This window comes from Erpetoichthys calabaricus, chromosome 9 (assembly GCF_900747795.2).
Source record: "Erpetoichthys calabaricus chromosome 9, fErpCal1.3, whole genome shotgun sequence".
Taxonomy (NCBI): Eukaryota; Metazoa; Chordata; class Cladistia; order Polypteriformes; family Polypteridae; genus Erpetoichthys; species Erpetoichthys calabaricus.
The window spans coordinates 177,732,224-177,748,048 of NC_041402.2; the positions used below are offsets into that span (position 1 = coordinate 177,732,224).

Genomic DNA, 15,825 nt, shown 5'->3' on the forward strand with positions numbered 1-15,825 from the left:
GATTTTATAACCATTTAAAATCAAGGAGTGTTCACCCTGTATAATTATATAGCACTTTTCCCATGTATTACTAAAAATAAAAAATCAGAAGTAATTTTTAAAACGCATATTTAGTCACCGCAGACGTTTTTTTCCTAAGTTATTGCAGAAGCTCCTGTGTTATCCCCCCGGAGATCAGCGTTAGTCTCACTCAGCACAGGAAACGCACAGACGTTTTCTTTCCACCGTCACACTTGTATGAGCGTTGCTGGCGATGCCATTCCAAACTCAGTGGGCATTGATATTTATTTGCCCTCCTGACCCTGGAGATGTTTTGTCAAGCCAGGTGTAAATGTAATCCAGCTAAACTACATACACATGAAACGCACTTTAAGGGGGTCTCTGGCAGGCACTGTGGACCGTCACATAACTCGTTTTGAAAATTGCCGAAGGGGTCTGCTTTAAAAAGATTAGTGTGACACCCCTTCTATAGCTTGATTTGTAGCAATTGAATTACTTGGCTGCAGTTTTAAAATGATTTACAGTCATCTTGCAGCTCCCCTGGAGGCTTAGTGGGCCTCCTTGTTGAGAAGCTTTCCAGCCCACCCATCACGTCTCTACACGGTATTTTCACATTATCACAGTAATCTCTAGATTTGTTTTATTCTGCTATTCAGTAGCCTGATACTTAATTCTCTGTGTTCAGAGACTTTGGTGGCAAGAGCTTCATTGGTTTCTGTGATAGCGTTCCAAAACAGTCTTCTTATGTGATGGCAAGGATAACATCTTCATGCTTCTTAGAGACCCCTGGTTACAGCAGAAAAAGCACGAGAGGCGGCCTTTTAGTCCATCAAGCTCGGTGATTTAACTAATAGCTAAGCTGCCCTGATATCTCATCTAGATCCATCTTCAAAGGTTGTCAAGGTTTCAGCTTCAACTCCAAGTCTCGGTAGTTTGTCTCAGAGTCATAAAGAGGTGCCTCCTGGCTTCAGTCCTAAGTGAACTTCCTCTTAATTTCCATGATGTCCTCCAGTATGTGATTCACCATTGAGTTGAATGAATTCCACTGGATCTGCTTTATCAATGCCTTTTTAGGATTTTGAAGACCTGGATGAGGTCCCCAGGCAATCTCATCCCACATCTGAACATTTAATAAGTTATTGAAATTAACAAAACACAGAAGGAAGAGAATTAAATTAGTGAAAAAATAAACCAAACAAGGAATTCATAACATACAATTAAAAGACACCAGAATTTAAAAACGTCTTCTTCCCTTCTCACAACAGCTCAGTTCTACATCTCCTCCTTGTTCAGACCCTCTCCTTCAAATCATCTTTAAGTTTTTCTATCCTCCTCCACTTTGACCTCCACCGCATTCTCTTCAGTTCAGTTCAGCAAACACAAAGGTTTTATTGTGGGAAGGTCTTTCCAGCAAGCGTTTCTCACGCCACAATAAATATTCCTCCTCCAAAGCAGAATCACTAAGCCTTCTCTCTCTCTTGGCCTCCGTTGATAATCTAGCAAGCTTCGTCCACCTCCTCCCAACTCTGGCTCCCAGACTGAACTGAGGCTGCTCCTTTTATCCCACCCCGGGAGTGATTCCGGTGACATGAGACTGTGGCTCTGAAGCACTTCCGGGTGAGGCAGAAGCCCAAAGGAGTAGGGATTCTCAATCCCCACAGCTCCCCCTGGCGGACTCCACAGTACCCAAAATTGCTGTCCTATGGGGCTACAATACCCAGCATGCCCTGTGGGTAGCTGTGTGAGGATCCCAGCCTGTGTTGGCTGCCATCTAGTGGGAAGGAACCAACATGAATAAGCTGCATAGTGAGTATATATACTGCATATGCTTTCTGTTAGAAAGCTGTTTGTTTCTTTTTAACAGTTTAGACTCATTATCACAGCTGTTATACCGGACAAGTAATCACAAAATGCTAGAATACTACAAATAAGCAGCTCCAAAGTGAGCCAATCGGTAAATGAACATTTTTTATTTATTTTGTGCTGTCCTTTTAATGCAGTTCTTTTATCATCCTTTCTGCGCACATTAATCTCCATTACGGGAGTTGCTGTTAATGTACACTGGAAAATAACGTTTATGATGCTAATCCTCACATTAGGTTAGCCAAGCATTTTGCAGCAAGAAACAACAAAAGCCATCAGCTTCATGAGGTCAGTGGGCGCCCGCCTCCTCTCTGTGGCTTGACATTCTACAGCCGGCCAGCACTTGACAAAGACCAGAAGTTTCCACAAAGATCTGAGGCATGATGAGATGCTTGAGTCGGTGAGCGTATGCCACTGGGAGAGTGGCAGGCCTGAGGAGGTGGGCATATGCCCTGTATTCTGTTAACATGGTAGGGGGCTGCCCTTCTCTGCTCACCAAAATCTTGACAGTGTACTCTTCAGGGTGGTCAGTCCACAAGCAGGACACCTAAACCTGAGTGGTCCCCAGTTTGTACATCGTCTTCCTGATTGGTGTTTTAGATATGACTGAAGCAAAATGCAACTGACTATCGAGTGGGCTGGGCACTTGGACCTATCTAACTCCTAAACATTTTTGATTTTCATTGGCAAGATGGCAACCACTAGGTGATAGTTCTATATTTATATTGAAGATTGATCATTTATAAAGTAGCAGGTGAAGTGTCAGCCAGGAATTAAATAAAGCCTTCAGCTGTAAGCATCACCACACTGGCATGAACAGGCCCTGGGATCGATCTATCTATCTATCTATCTATCTATCTATCTATCTATCTATCTATCTATCTATCTATCTATCTATCTATCTATCTATCTATCTATCTATCTATCTATCTATCTATCTATGATATAGTGCCTTTCATATCTATCTATCTATCTATCTATCTATCTATCTATCTATCTATCTATCTATCTATCTATCTATCTATCTATCTATGATATAGTGCCTTTCATATCTATCTATCTATCTATCTATCTATCTATCTATCTATCTATCTATCTATCTATCTATCTATCTATCTATCTATCTATCTATCTATCTATTATATAGTGCCTTTCATATCTATCTATCTATCTATCTATCTATCTATCTATCTATCTATCTATCTATCTATCTATCTATCTATCTATCTATCTATCTATCTATTATATAGTGCCTTTCATATCTATCTATCTATCTATCTATCTATCTATCTATCTATCTATCTATCTATCTATCTATCTATCTATCTATCTATCTATCTATCTATTATATAGTGCCTTTCATATCTATCTATCTATCTATCTATCTATCTATCTATCTATCTATCTATCTATCTATCTATCTATCTATCTATTATATAGTGCCTTTCATATCTATCTATCTATCTATCTATCTATCTATCTATCTATCTATCTATCTATCTATCTATCTATCTATCTATCTATCTATCTATCTATCTATCTATCTATCTATCTATCGTCATAAAGACGAGACAGACTCAGATAAAGGTTTGCGGCAGCCACCTGTATAATCTGGTATCCTGGCTGCAAAAGTCGTTTTTAAGCAAATAAACAGCACTGGTGTGCATACAATTGAGTCCAAAACAAGACTGAGGAATTAGGACAAGGGGCAGGGTTTTAAAGGGGAAGACAGGAAGTGAGGTCATAAGGATCAGGGACGTGTTTGTTCTCTATTGGTTTGTGCCCGAACGTGACATCAGAGGGGCCGGAGCCAGTAAGGTCTCCTTCCATTGGCTCGGTCCCGGAAATGATGTCACGAGAGCCAGGTGGAATCTCCCGGGAATGGTCTGCAGGCAAGAGAGAAAAAGAGTCAGTGCACTCTGCCACCTCCCAGCATATCTCAGAACTGCCATCACTCAAGCCCTTTAGCTGCCTCCCATGCGCACGTGTGTGACACTATCTATTATATAGTGCCTTTCATATCTATCTATCTATCTATCTATCTATCTATCTATCTATCTATCTATCTATCTATCTATCTATCTATCTATCTATCTATCTATCTATCTATCTATCTATCTATCTATCTAGTACTACTGTACCACTTCATGAGGGAAAAAATAACAAAAACAAAAGAGAAATGCAATTAAAAAGAGAAAAAACGTATCCTTTCCGTGTACCTTATGGTGGGCTGGTACTCTAGGGGTCAAGCAGCGCACGATGCTTTGGTGACCTGCTGAACAGCCTCTAGGGCTTTAGAAAGCTGGCTGCTGATCTCTGCTGTCCCCTCGTGTTTCACAGGTGTGCTGGTGGCCAGACAGGTCACTGTGGAGGGCATCAAGCGTTTTGGGACTCTCGGCCGCTCCGTTGTCCTGCCAGTCTCGCTAACACTTCACTCAGAGCGGCTGTCAATCCAGTGGTCCTTTAGGAAGAATGACTCCAAGATAAGGATGGTCCAACATGAGCTACACAAGCAGCACGTGGTGTCCGAGCCGTACCGCCAGCGCCTCAGTTACATGCCCAATGGTTCCATTAACTTGATGAACCTGAGATATTCAGATGAAGGAGTTTATGAAGTTTCAGTGACCAGAATCCATGGGCAGGTGGAGATGGAACGCATTTCCCTTCATATAATTGGTGAGTGTGGGTGGATTTCATCTTTTCCTCAATCAGTTGTCAGCAGAGCATGCCTGTTATTTTATAGTAATTGAGAGTAAATTAAAAAATGAAGTGGACAAAGCATCTTCTGCCTATTTCTGCATAGGCCTGGTGGTGAAGAGTCTATATCAAGGTGAAAAATTGGTGCCAGTTTTTCAAAGAAACCAATCACGTTGGTTTTTCAGCTACTAGTCGGTAACTAATTAACATCCTGAAAGCCTGTATGGTAATGTCTGTCCCAGTGAGGCACTGCCAGCCCATGTTACAGTGCCAACTGTAGTTCCAGGTCACATTACAATGTCAGTGTCATGGAGTAGTGCAGATGGAAAAGTCAGACATGTCATTCTCATCAGTCTATCAGGAAAAGCTGTGCCAGATCATGTAATTGTAGCAAAGTGGTACCAGCTCATGTGGCAGTAATAGTCAAGTATCTATAAAGAGTGAAAGTGGTACCAGCATATATGCCAGTAGCAGTCGTCTGTCTGTAAAATGATAAAGTGATTGTCCCCTGATATATCAGTATGAGTGATTTCATGCCACATCATGTGCCAATGGCTGCACCATTTGTAAATGCCAAGCAGTATTATCTGGCATATATATCCACACCCATTTCATATCTTATTTTGAAACATTTTAATCCCCAATTCACTAGATGGCAGCATCGTAGGACCTTAGCAACCATTTGGACACCTACAAGGTTTGATGGGAGTTGTAGTGCTTTGTGTCAGCCCTGCTGGGTCCTATGGGTGCTGCTAGGGGGTGCCACGGGGGTTCACGATCCTTGTATTTTGGGGCTTGCACTTGACCCAGACAGGCTTCCATTGGGCTATTCCCTGACACTGGAAGTACTCCTGGGTCCGACATCAAAGGAAGCCATCCAGCCTCCTCCGGTGGAGCGAGAGTCGGGACGAAGGAAGGAAGGGAGGCAACACTCACTGGAGGGAGGTGGATGGAGAGCAAAGTGAATGAAGAATAATTTGATGGGAATTGTGTTTGTGGAACCTTCTCAATAAACCTTTGTGAGGTATTTGTATAATAAAATCCTCAGTTTTGAACCCGTGACTGTATTTGTGTTGGTTGTGTCCAGGGCTTGGGGCTTAGTGGCGCCCCCTACCTGTCACACATTGTAACATGGTGCCTGTTTATGACTTGTGTCTACAAAGGTGTACGTGGCTCCAGCCTGGTTAGCAATGTCTGGGCACCTTTAAAATGTTACCAGTTTGAATGCCAAAGTCAGCCAATTTATTTTCAAGAAATTTAACTGGTCTGTGCCACAGTAATAATTCTTTGCATTTATATAGCGCTTTTCTCACTACTCAAAGCGCTCAGCAATTGCAGGTTAAGGACCTTGCTGAAGGGCCCAACAGAGCAGAGTCCCTATTGGCATTTATGGGATTCGAACCGGCAACCTTCCGATTGCCAGTGCAGATCCCTAGCCTCAGAGCCACCACTCCGTCCGAAGTACATTGGTGCCATTGTCAGCCATGCATGAACATTAATGTAGAGCCAGCTGATGTGAGAGTGTATGTACTCATGTGCCAATGGCTGTTTCAGACTAAAATGTGGCCAGCTTGTGTTCCAGTACTGGCATATGTCTGCAATGAAGTGTGGCCTACTGATATGCCAATTGGTGTTCACAAATGAAAAATGCCAGCTCAAGTGACAGTGTTGGTACAAGGGAAAAGTATTGCCAAGTCATGTTCAACTGTCAGCGACTTTCGATCCATTAAAGCTGTGTCAATGTCTGTACCACAGTTAGCACTGCCAGCTTAAATGCCAGTGTCATCTATTTATATATGTTGAAGTCCTTCCACCCTGTGCTCTCAACTGAAACCTCAGCAACTCATGAATCGATGACTGCAGCATGGTAAAGTTTTGCCAGTGTATGTTCCTACATCAGCCAGATGCTTACAATCAAGCTGTGCCAGCTAATGTGCCAGGGCCTGCACTCAATTAAAGCAATATCAGCCTTGTTGCTAGTAAATTAGTGCCAGTTTCTACAATGAAGTGAAAATATGCCAGACAGTGTTTCAGTGTGTATACCCAAATGAACTGATGCCAGCTCATGTGCCATGCCTGTGGTATTAATTTGTATTATGCACATATGTGCCTTGTGGCCCGATACATTCAAAATCTCTCAGTTCAGGTGCCAGACTGCCAAAGAGGAGTAAAGCAGTGCCAATCCAGGAGCTATGCCAACACATTGTGCTGTTCTGTTCTGCTGTACTTCTGCCATCTTATTATCCATCCTCTCTTTGCCAGCACCCATTCCTCGGACTCAAATCAAAGTGTCTACATATGTCTCCCAGACCGGCTTGTCTCTGTTTTGCCAGACCGAGGAGAGGACTGAACTGTCCTATTGGTGGTTGAAGGACAACAAGTCCCTACCTCGGGATGGCAGACACATCTTGTCTCAAGAAAACTCATCTCTCGAGATCAAGAACATGACTGTGGGGGACTGCGTCTCCTACACCTGTGTGACCGCCAACCAACTGGACCACCAGGAGACCCGGCATACACTGACAGGTAAGTGGAAGTAACAATGGTGTCTGTCTTGTCTGTCCCCGCTCTGTCTCTTGTTGTGCTGAAGTGTCAGTCCTTATTTCTGCACTCCTCCCTCCAGACGTCAGACCTCATCAGACCTCATGAGACCTCATCAGAGGATAATCTTCCAACATGTGTCCATGGAGGAAAAAGGTTACATCATCTCAATGTTAATACTCTTAAAAGCAAAGATCAAGGATCTTTGTGAACAAGCAAAGTCAAAATTATATACAGTAACAGGAATAGTTTACCGTATTTACTTGTGTATAAGTCGGGTCTTGAAACCCGAAAAATCGATCCAATAAATCATACCCTGACTTATACGCCCATTCAAAAATACATCACTTAATTTTTTTTGTTTTTTATATCTTCTTGCTTCTTCCAATCTCGCACCAGTTTCTCAGACACATCGAATTTTATTGCAGCAGCACAGTTACCAATTTCTTTTGCCACTTTGAAGACTTTTAATTTCAAACCAGCTTCATATTTTCTTCTGATCGAACGCTCCATCGTAGATAAGGAATGCTCTTACGATAAAGGTGTATGAGGGTGTGAGATACAAAAAAACACAAATCAGTGCAAACGTTGCTTCAGACTAGTTTAGGTATTACCGTGTGGTCACGTAGGCACAATATGTGGAAATAAAAAGGCCATGTGCTCCGTGGTTACTCTCTCAGGTGGGCATTAGCATATCATAATCTCTTGGACCAATAGCGTGAGTCTTCCACATTCGACTTATACAACCGACACTATAAAATACTGGAAAGTATACAAGAAAATCAAGACTCGACTTATACATGGGAGAACTTATCCGCAAGTATATACGGTAATTACAAATATTGGGTGGATTGTAGCTAAGAACACAGACATGCGTTCGCGGAGAATGCCCTAGAATTTTCCAAGTTGGCCAAATTGGGTCCCAGCCCCTACATATATATTGCTGTTAAGCCCAAGACAAGTCACACTAAACCAGTTCGCTTGCCCTCAGAATGCCAACCAAAGGTAGCCATGCTGTGGATGCCACTGCATGAGAAATGGAAGCTAGGACGACTGAAAAAAACCTGTTGGTGCACCTTTCTCAAAGACCTTCATGCAGTCAGCTTGGCATGAGATGAAACAGAGGCCGCCGCTGCTAGTGATCGCTTGATGCTCAATGTGCCACCTGGCGCAGGAGGAACTAAGTCTAAGTCTAAGTAAGACTGCGTGACAAAATCATGAAGTATGACCCGACAAGCTCGATGAAACGATTGAGCGTCCTCAAGCCTTCAGCACAATTGGGATTTCCCATGCTGCATGAAGTGACCAAGTATTCACATGCGGCATTATTGAATGTATGGTCGAATCTCTGTTAGGGAGCTCTATTCATTACATCACCCAAGGGCCTCTGGTGGTCTTAAACCAGAATGGCTTATCCCCAAGAAAGGGCCAAATGCTAAAATGAGCTTTGGCCAATCTTCTGAGAAAGAGCTGGCTTGATCAGAGTCTTGTCGGGGGACGATTATTTAATTCTGGGGTGGTTTATCCAAAGCTGGCAGCAATCAGATGAAACATAATCTCTCACTCTTTGATGATTAAACACAATCACCGCTGACCTAAGGCTTAGAAGAGGCGTCTGCTGTCAGGTCACTGATGGTGGGCTGATTAACAGAAGTATTCTCTTGTCTGCACTCGTTCCAATATCCTACAAAGGAAAGACTTTTCTCCATGTCTGAAAGAAGTCAGCCCATTGGAAGAGTTCAACAGTAATGTCTGGGTAAAGCCGGTGAGAGACACGAAGTAGAAATAGATAGATAGATAGATAGATAGATAGATAGATAGATAGATAGATAGATAGATAGATAGATAGATAGATAGATAGATAGATACTTTATTAATCCCAAGGGGAAATTCACATAGGGTCTGAGAGATCAAAAAGTGCCAAAGCAATGAAGCTAAAGAACAAGATGAAAATCGAGGTCAGTGTTGCATACAACACGAGAGCGTACAGGTGCAGTTTCTCTCACAAAGGCGTTTATTTCCGAACGACTAATCTTGACAGAAAAACTCACCCTCTAACCCCAAATACTTTATGGCAAACAAAACAGACTGTCGTAAAATGTACATATTGCAAACATAACAGTCAACAGGACAAATTTAGGAACCCAAAGATTAATTTAGAAGGCAAGAAATATTTATAGAAGACTAGGGGGCTCTGCCCCCTGCTCTCTTCGCTTGCCAACCCCCGTGTGGGCACTAAGCACTAGCCAATTCGTGGCTCTGCCGCTCACGTATGGGAAACGATGTACAATTTAAACAGATTGTTATTTTCATGGGAATTGTTACATATGCATAAACACCTAACTATTTTACATTACAGCAAGTAATTAACCATAGTGAAAAATAGTAAAACATCCATCCATTTTCTAACCCGCTGAATCTGAACACAGGGTCACGGAGGTCTGCTGGAGCCAATCCCAGCCAACACAGGGCAGGAACCAATCCCGGGCAGGGTGCCAACCCACCGCAGGATACACACAAACACACCCGGGCCAATTTAGAATCGCCAATCCACCTAACCAGCATGTCTTTGGACTGTGGGAGGAAACCCACACAGACACGGGGAAAACATGCAGACTCCACGCAGGGAGGACCCGGGAAGCGAACCCAGGTCCCCAGGTCTCCCAACTGCAAGGCAGCAGCGCTACCCACTGCACCACCGTGCCGCCCCATAGTAAAATGTAATAAATTGAAAGAAAATTATGTTTCATGTTTTGTTAGAGTTTTTCGTTGCATTATACGTTTTTGTTCTGTTTGGCTTTGAAATTAACACGCAAATACTTTTTAAACTTACATTTTTACTGTATAACGTCAGTAAAAACAATATTTGGAATAAACTTTTCATCAATATGGCTTTGAATTTTGTTTGGAGTTACTTCGTGACAATGCAACGTATAACTGCCTGTGAGTAAATATCGTTTCTTTCTCTCTAATAAATAAACCGACTTTTTCGATTGTTTGTCCCTGTGATTTGTTAATTGTCATAGCAGAAGCTGTTCTAATTGGATACTGTAAACGTTTTAATATGAATTGCATATCAAGATCTCCTTTGGTGTTGTTTTGTCTTGGTAGAGTAATATATATTGCATTTCTTTCCCTTATTGTATTATTAATATGTAGCCTTAGAATGCCTAATCTCACAGACTTACCACTGTTTACAAGGTATTATTGTACTGTATATAACGTATCCCCACCTTCCCTTCTATATCTATAACCTCAGGCAATTAGATGTAGTAAAAATACAAGCAGAAGTTAAGTTACACATAAGATAATGTATTATTGATAATATTCATAAATAATAACAAAATGCAAAGTACATTTGAATATTGGCAACCATACAACCTGATTAATGATGATATGTAGTTCAGGCGGCACACAGACTTGTAGTTACTTAAATGTCTCTAGTTAAGGCATCATTGGTGCTCAGCTTTCAGCCACATGTCTGTTCAAAATGGCTGCTGAGCTGTGCTCTTCATTGTGTTGTTTTCATCGTCACAGGTTAGCAAGAGAGATGCTTCTTTCAGATATTGGTTAGTAAGAGAGAGATTGTGAGGTTAAACACATACATTTATAGATTCTCTGTCCAACCCCTAGAGCTAGTAGGACATCATGGTACTTGAAAGCTTCTGATCCAAGCCAATTCCAAACAGCCATACTTCAGACCAATGGAGGAATAGAACATCTTAACATCTGCCCCCAAACCATATGTTAAAGTACACCTTAGCCTACTTGCGGGGTGGGGTAGAAATGACTTTAGCAAAGAAACACTTGGCAAACTTGTTCAAGACACATCCCCCAAATCCTGTCGTAAAATTCAAACAAACCCATTCCCATTTGCCTAAGTTACAAATAAAGACATACAAAATATTCATCAAGTTATTTGTAAAATCTCACATCACAACAGGTGTCTAATGTTATCCCCTGAAGTTCTACTACATTATCTCTCTTCGCCTATTAAAATTTTACATGTCAGAGTTGTTTGACCAATTTTGAATACAACTAATCTTCTCCCATTGCATAGCCCATCACTCAGACATAAATTACACAGTAACGTTACGACACGTCCTTCTTTCAACAGTAATTCGGCCGGTGGAAGACCAGATAGTGTTAATGGTTGTAGATATTCTACAGGATATTGTAAGCTGATGTTTTCATTTTCCATACCATCACCACCAACTGTCTCAGAACAGTCTATTGATACACATTGAACCAATTGGCTGTGTAACCGATCGAAAATTTTCACATTTATTCGTTTGACTTCATTGTTTCTCGGTGCTAGGATTGCCCGTGTACTCATTTCTTCTGTTGATAACCGTTGGGGATGAAATTCTTCATTAAGATTTGGACATAAGAAGTCTTCTTTTATTGGGAACTTAAAGTGAGGAAAACGTAAATATTTATAAGAACTGAGAGTGCAGGAACTGTGTCTGACAAAAGCCGTTAACTGGAAATGGTGGAGAGGAGGGCGGGACTTGAAAAAAATCTCTTGGCAATAGTCTCGTCTTGTCTCAAGATTTTCTTTTATAGTAGAGAGATAAAGACATGGTTAAGTGGGCAGCTATTTAAACCTAAATGTTGCAGTTACAAGCAGGTGAGGAGCCTTCAGGCCACACCCACTAACTGAGGGAAAGGTTACCGTGGCAACTGGAACAAGGCATACAAGATGGCCTCCAGAAGAAATACAATTCAAAAATAGAACTCTGAGGTTTTTCTAGTTGCTCTCTTTCTGCCTTCAAGGCTCAGTTTCAGCCCATTCCTGTTTAAGTGTTGACCACCTCTTGTCCACCTCTGCCCTTCGGACCACTTTCTACTCACAGACGTGTTTGGTGGTCTCTCCTTGTGGCTGACTCTTCGCTTATCCTTTGACTCCTCACCAGTGTCCATTTTTTCTACATTTTGGCACAGCTGGAGATTCCCCAGTGTGCCCCACGTGGTTCTACAACTACCTCCTAAGTGGATTGGCTGGACTGCTCTGCCTCGGGGGTCTGTGTGTCATAATCTGCTACATCAGGAAACATCAGGAGGGTAAGAGTGTCCCAGTTCTGCTACCTCTCTCAGTGTCACCGAGTCTGCCGTGACATTGATCTTGGCCAGCTGTGGTCTGCTGATTCCACGTCTGGTAGTGGAAGGTCACACTGGTGGTCTCAGTTCTGTTGGTCAGTGTAACCTAATGAAAACCTTCTCCTTGTTTCTCTCCTTTGGAAAGGCAGAAGCCCTGCAGTTCATCAGAGGTGAGTGGATGAAGGGGATGGCTACTGGTGTGCGTGAGTGTGGGTGTCAGCATCCGGGGCCGTGTGAATGTGCATGTTGGAGCCTAAATGTGTGTGTATGTTGGTGTGACAGTCTGCTTGTCATCCTTCTTTTGCCCTCAGAGCTTTGTGTGGAAAGACATAGATGGATGCCAAATGGAAGAGGTACACTCTGCATGCTTATTAATAATATTGGATGACTTTACCAGCATGATGCCAGGTGAGGGTCTTTAGGGGTATTGGGACACTTGGACAGATAGATTTCTGTTGTGTTTTCCAACAGGACAGGACAGGGGAGATTCTTCTGTGTATGAAATTCTGGGTAAGACATTCTGGACTTACAGGACTACCTGCTGATGCCAGTTTGGGGCCCTGGGTTTACCTCACTAACTTCTGTGTCTTCTCCTTGTAGAGCTTCGTCCACTTGATGAACCTTCAAGAGCTCAGGTAATACAAGTGGCACAAGGAAAGGATGGAAAGTGCAATGGGTGGGTTTGAGGAAGGAAGTTTATGGTGAGTGTTGCACCTTTTTGGCAGGGTTGCTTCTTAGGATAAGGGACTGCTTGGGGTCCTGCAAACAGTAGGGGGTCCTGCAGCCATCCAAAGAAAAGGGATAAAGATGTGTGGGGGTGCTCAAAATAAGTATACTGCTCAGGGCAAAGAAACAGTCCTGCTTCTCAGAATATGCAGCATGGCGCCCACACCTTGTGGATGAGCTCTGAAAGCAGCCTCACTGTGATGTTTTGTCTTTCTTTTAGGAGACCATTCCATCCCAACTTTCTCAGGAGCGCCTCTTGTCCTACGTGGATTTTATTCAACCCCCAAAGAGGAATGCCATATTGCCTGATGCCGGCGGTGCCAATGCTGTCACTGAAAGACTTGCCTCTCAAGATGTCACCCACATTTATGAGAATCAGGCTGTTTATGCACAGGAGCCTAATGAGCCAGCAGCCAATCAGGAGCTTCCTGCTAAAGGACTCAGAGATGCAGCCAATCAGAATACTGTAAGGGACAATGTTGTAGCCAATCAGAACCCTCTTAAAGTCCACAACTGGAAAAAAGTATCCCGTCAGGATCTCCATCATGAATACATTAATGATGATCTCTCTAATCAGCCTTCATCAAGTGAGCCAGCACCCAATGAGAACCCTGCAAGTAGCCTCAGTGCAGCCAGGGACAGCTCGTACCAAAGGATCAATGACTTGTATTACAATGGTCATTAAAGCCTAGCCGTGCCAGCGGACAGATTCAGGATAAGAGAAAAGGCGACACATCTTTGGGCGAATATATGATTCACAAAAAATGGTGTTCCTGTGTTTCTAACTGTTTGTGAAAACACAAAGAAATTAAACAAACAAGTGCTTTGATGCTAGCTGGCACCATCTGGGCATGTGCTGGAACCAACACAGCTTCAAAGATGTTTGCTTACTTCTGTCTCTCCACATCACACTCTCTCCTCAGGCTTAGCAAAGATGGCACAAAAGGACCCTCCACAATGGACCTGCGCACATTTTATAAGCACAATGTTAATCACAGCATTTCTTTGTCACCTGGAATATTGGACTTATTGGACAGGATTAGGGACTGTGGACACATATGAATGGGTGCTTCTTAGCATAAGGGACTGCTCAGGGTCCTGCAAACAGTGGGGGGACCTGAAGCCACCCAAAGAAAAGGGATAGAGAGGTGTGTGGGCCCCAAAATAAATATACTGCACACAGAGGTTTTCACCAGGATTCACCTCGAGCTGCATATTCTTGGACCGGCTTGCTCCACCAATGTTTATTAGATAGAGTGGCACACATAGGGGTTTACCAAAGGGATGGGGGCATATGGTTTAAAGGAATAGAATGATTCCTTCAGAGCTGGATTAGGGAGAAATCTCCAGGATGCTCCAATGTCTGTTACCACCAAGTGAGGCACACAAAATGTTTTCGTCAGATTGGCACAAATAGGTGAACCTGAAGCATTTGCAGTAAATTTTACCAGGCACTTTGGCACACAGAGATTTTTACTTGGAGGTGTGGTGCATGTAACATGACAGGCTTGCATAGGAACTAAGGCATATATTACCAGAGAGACTGGCACATAAGAGAGATACCTGAGAGAATGGGTACACAGACTGGCTCCTAGAAGGTTTAGCCTAGAACTTGGTCCATGTTACCAAACAGGATGCTGCTAAAAATAGGTTCCTTATAATCAGAATTGTGCCACTACACAGGCTAGCGCAAAGAGAAGTGCTCCTGTGCCAGGAGAGAGTGTATATGTGTCTAAGGAGACAATCTGCCATGCTGAAGGGTTTCATTCAACTAAAGGTGAAAGGATGGAACTTAGAAATTGCTCCTGGAACAGGAGTGCGAATCTCACCAGAGAGACTGACACACAGACAGGATGGCACAGGAACTCAGGGCACATAAAACCAGACAGACTGGCACAAAGAGGGTTCCTCCTCCATAGCTGAGGTGCATGTTAACTATAAAGTTTATTAAAGAACCAGAAGCCATATCTATTACCTGACAGACTTTTACATTCGGCTACGGTCAGCGTCACTACTGGTAGCATGAGGTGATACCTGGACCCTATAGAGGTGGCACAGGTAGTCCTACTTCTCCAGGATGGCACATAAATTTTGCCAGAAGGTTTGCTGTGTCTCCCAGCACAATCTCAAGGGAATGGAGGAGATTCCAGGAGACAGGCAGTTACTCTAGGAGAGCTGGACAAGACCCCTTGTAGAAGGTCCTTAACCCACCAGCAGGACCAGTTGGAACAGGATTAGCACTGGCAGGCCACTGGTGTGAATGACCAGACAATCAGAAACAGACTTCATGAGGGTGGCCTGAGGGCCCGATGTCCTCTAGTGGGTCCTGTGCTCACTGCCCGGCACCGTGGAGCTTGATTGGCATTTGCCATAGAATACCAGAATTGGCATGTCCACCACTGGCGCCCTGTGCTTTTCACCGATGAGAGCAGGTTCACCCTGAGCACATGTGACAGACATGAAAGGGTCTGGAGAAACCGTGGAGAACGTTATGCTGCCTGTAACATCGTTCAGCATGACCGGTTTGCTGGTGGGTCAGTGATGATCTGGGGAGGCCTATCCATGGAGGGACGCACAGACCTCTACAGGCTAGACAACGGCACCTTGACTGCCATTAGGTATTGGGATGTAATCCTTGGACCCATTGTCAGACCCTAGGCTGGTGCAGTGGCTCCTGGGTTCCTCCTGGTGCACGGCAATGCCCGGCCTCATGTGGCGAGAGTATGCAGGCAGTTCCTGGAGGGTGAAGGAATTGATACCATTAACTGCCCAAAACCCAAACCAAGCTCACTTCCCTGACCTCAATCCAACAGAACACCTCTGGGTGTGACATTATGTTTTGGTCCATCCGATGCCTCAGACTGTCCAGGAGCTCAGTGATGCCCTGGTCCAGATCTG

At 43.4% G+C, this 15,825-nt stretch overlaps 1 protein-coding gene across 1 annotated transcript in view; it reads left to right on the forward strand.

Annotated features, from left to right (window-relative positions):
• The window catches only part of LOC114656864 (hepatocyte cell adhesion molecule-like), a 21,691-nt gene extending 6,657 nt beyond the window's left edge, over positions 1–15,034 (forward strand). Inside the window, exons 2-9 of the mRNA XM_028808452.2 lie at positions 4,204–4,539; positions 6,823–7,086; positions 12,046–12,165; positions 12,351–12,371; positions 12,513–12,554; positions 12,673–12,711; positions 12,802–12,836; positions 13,148–15,034. Coding sequence (XP_028664285.2) covers positions 4,204–4,539; positions 6,823–7,086; positions 12,046–12,165; positions 12,351–12,371; positions 12,513–12,554; positions 12,673–12,711; positions 12,802–12,836; positions 13,148–13,612 — 1,322 coding nt within the window. The 3' untranslated portion in view covers positions 13,613–15,034. The remainder of the gene's footprint in view (positions 1–4,203; positions 4,540–6,822; positions 7,087–12,045; positions 12,166–12,350; positions 12,372–12,512; positions 12,555–12,672; positions 12,712–12,801; positions 12,837–13,147) is intronic.
• The last annotated feature ends 791 nt before the right edge of the window (positions 15,035–15,825 follow it).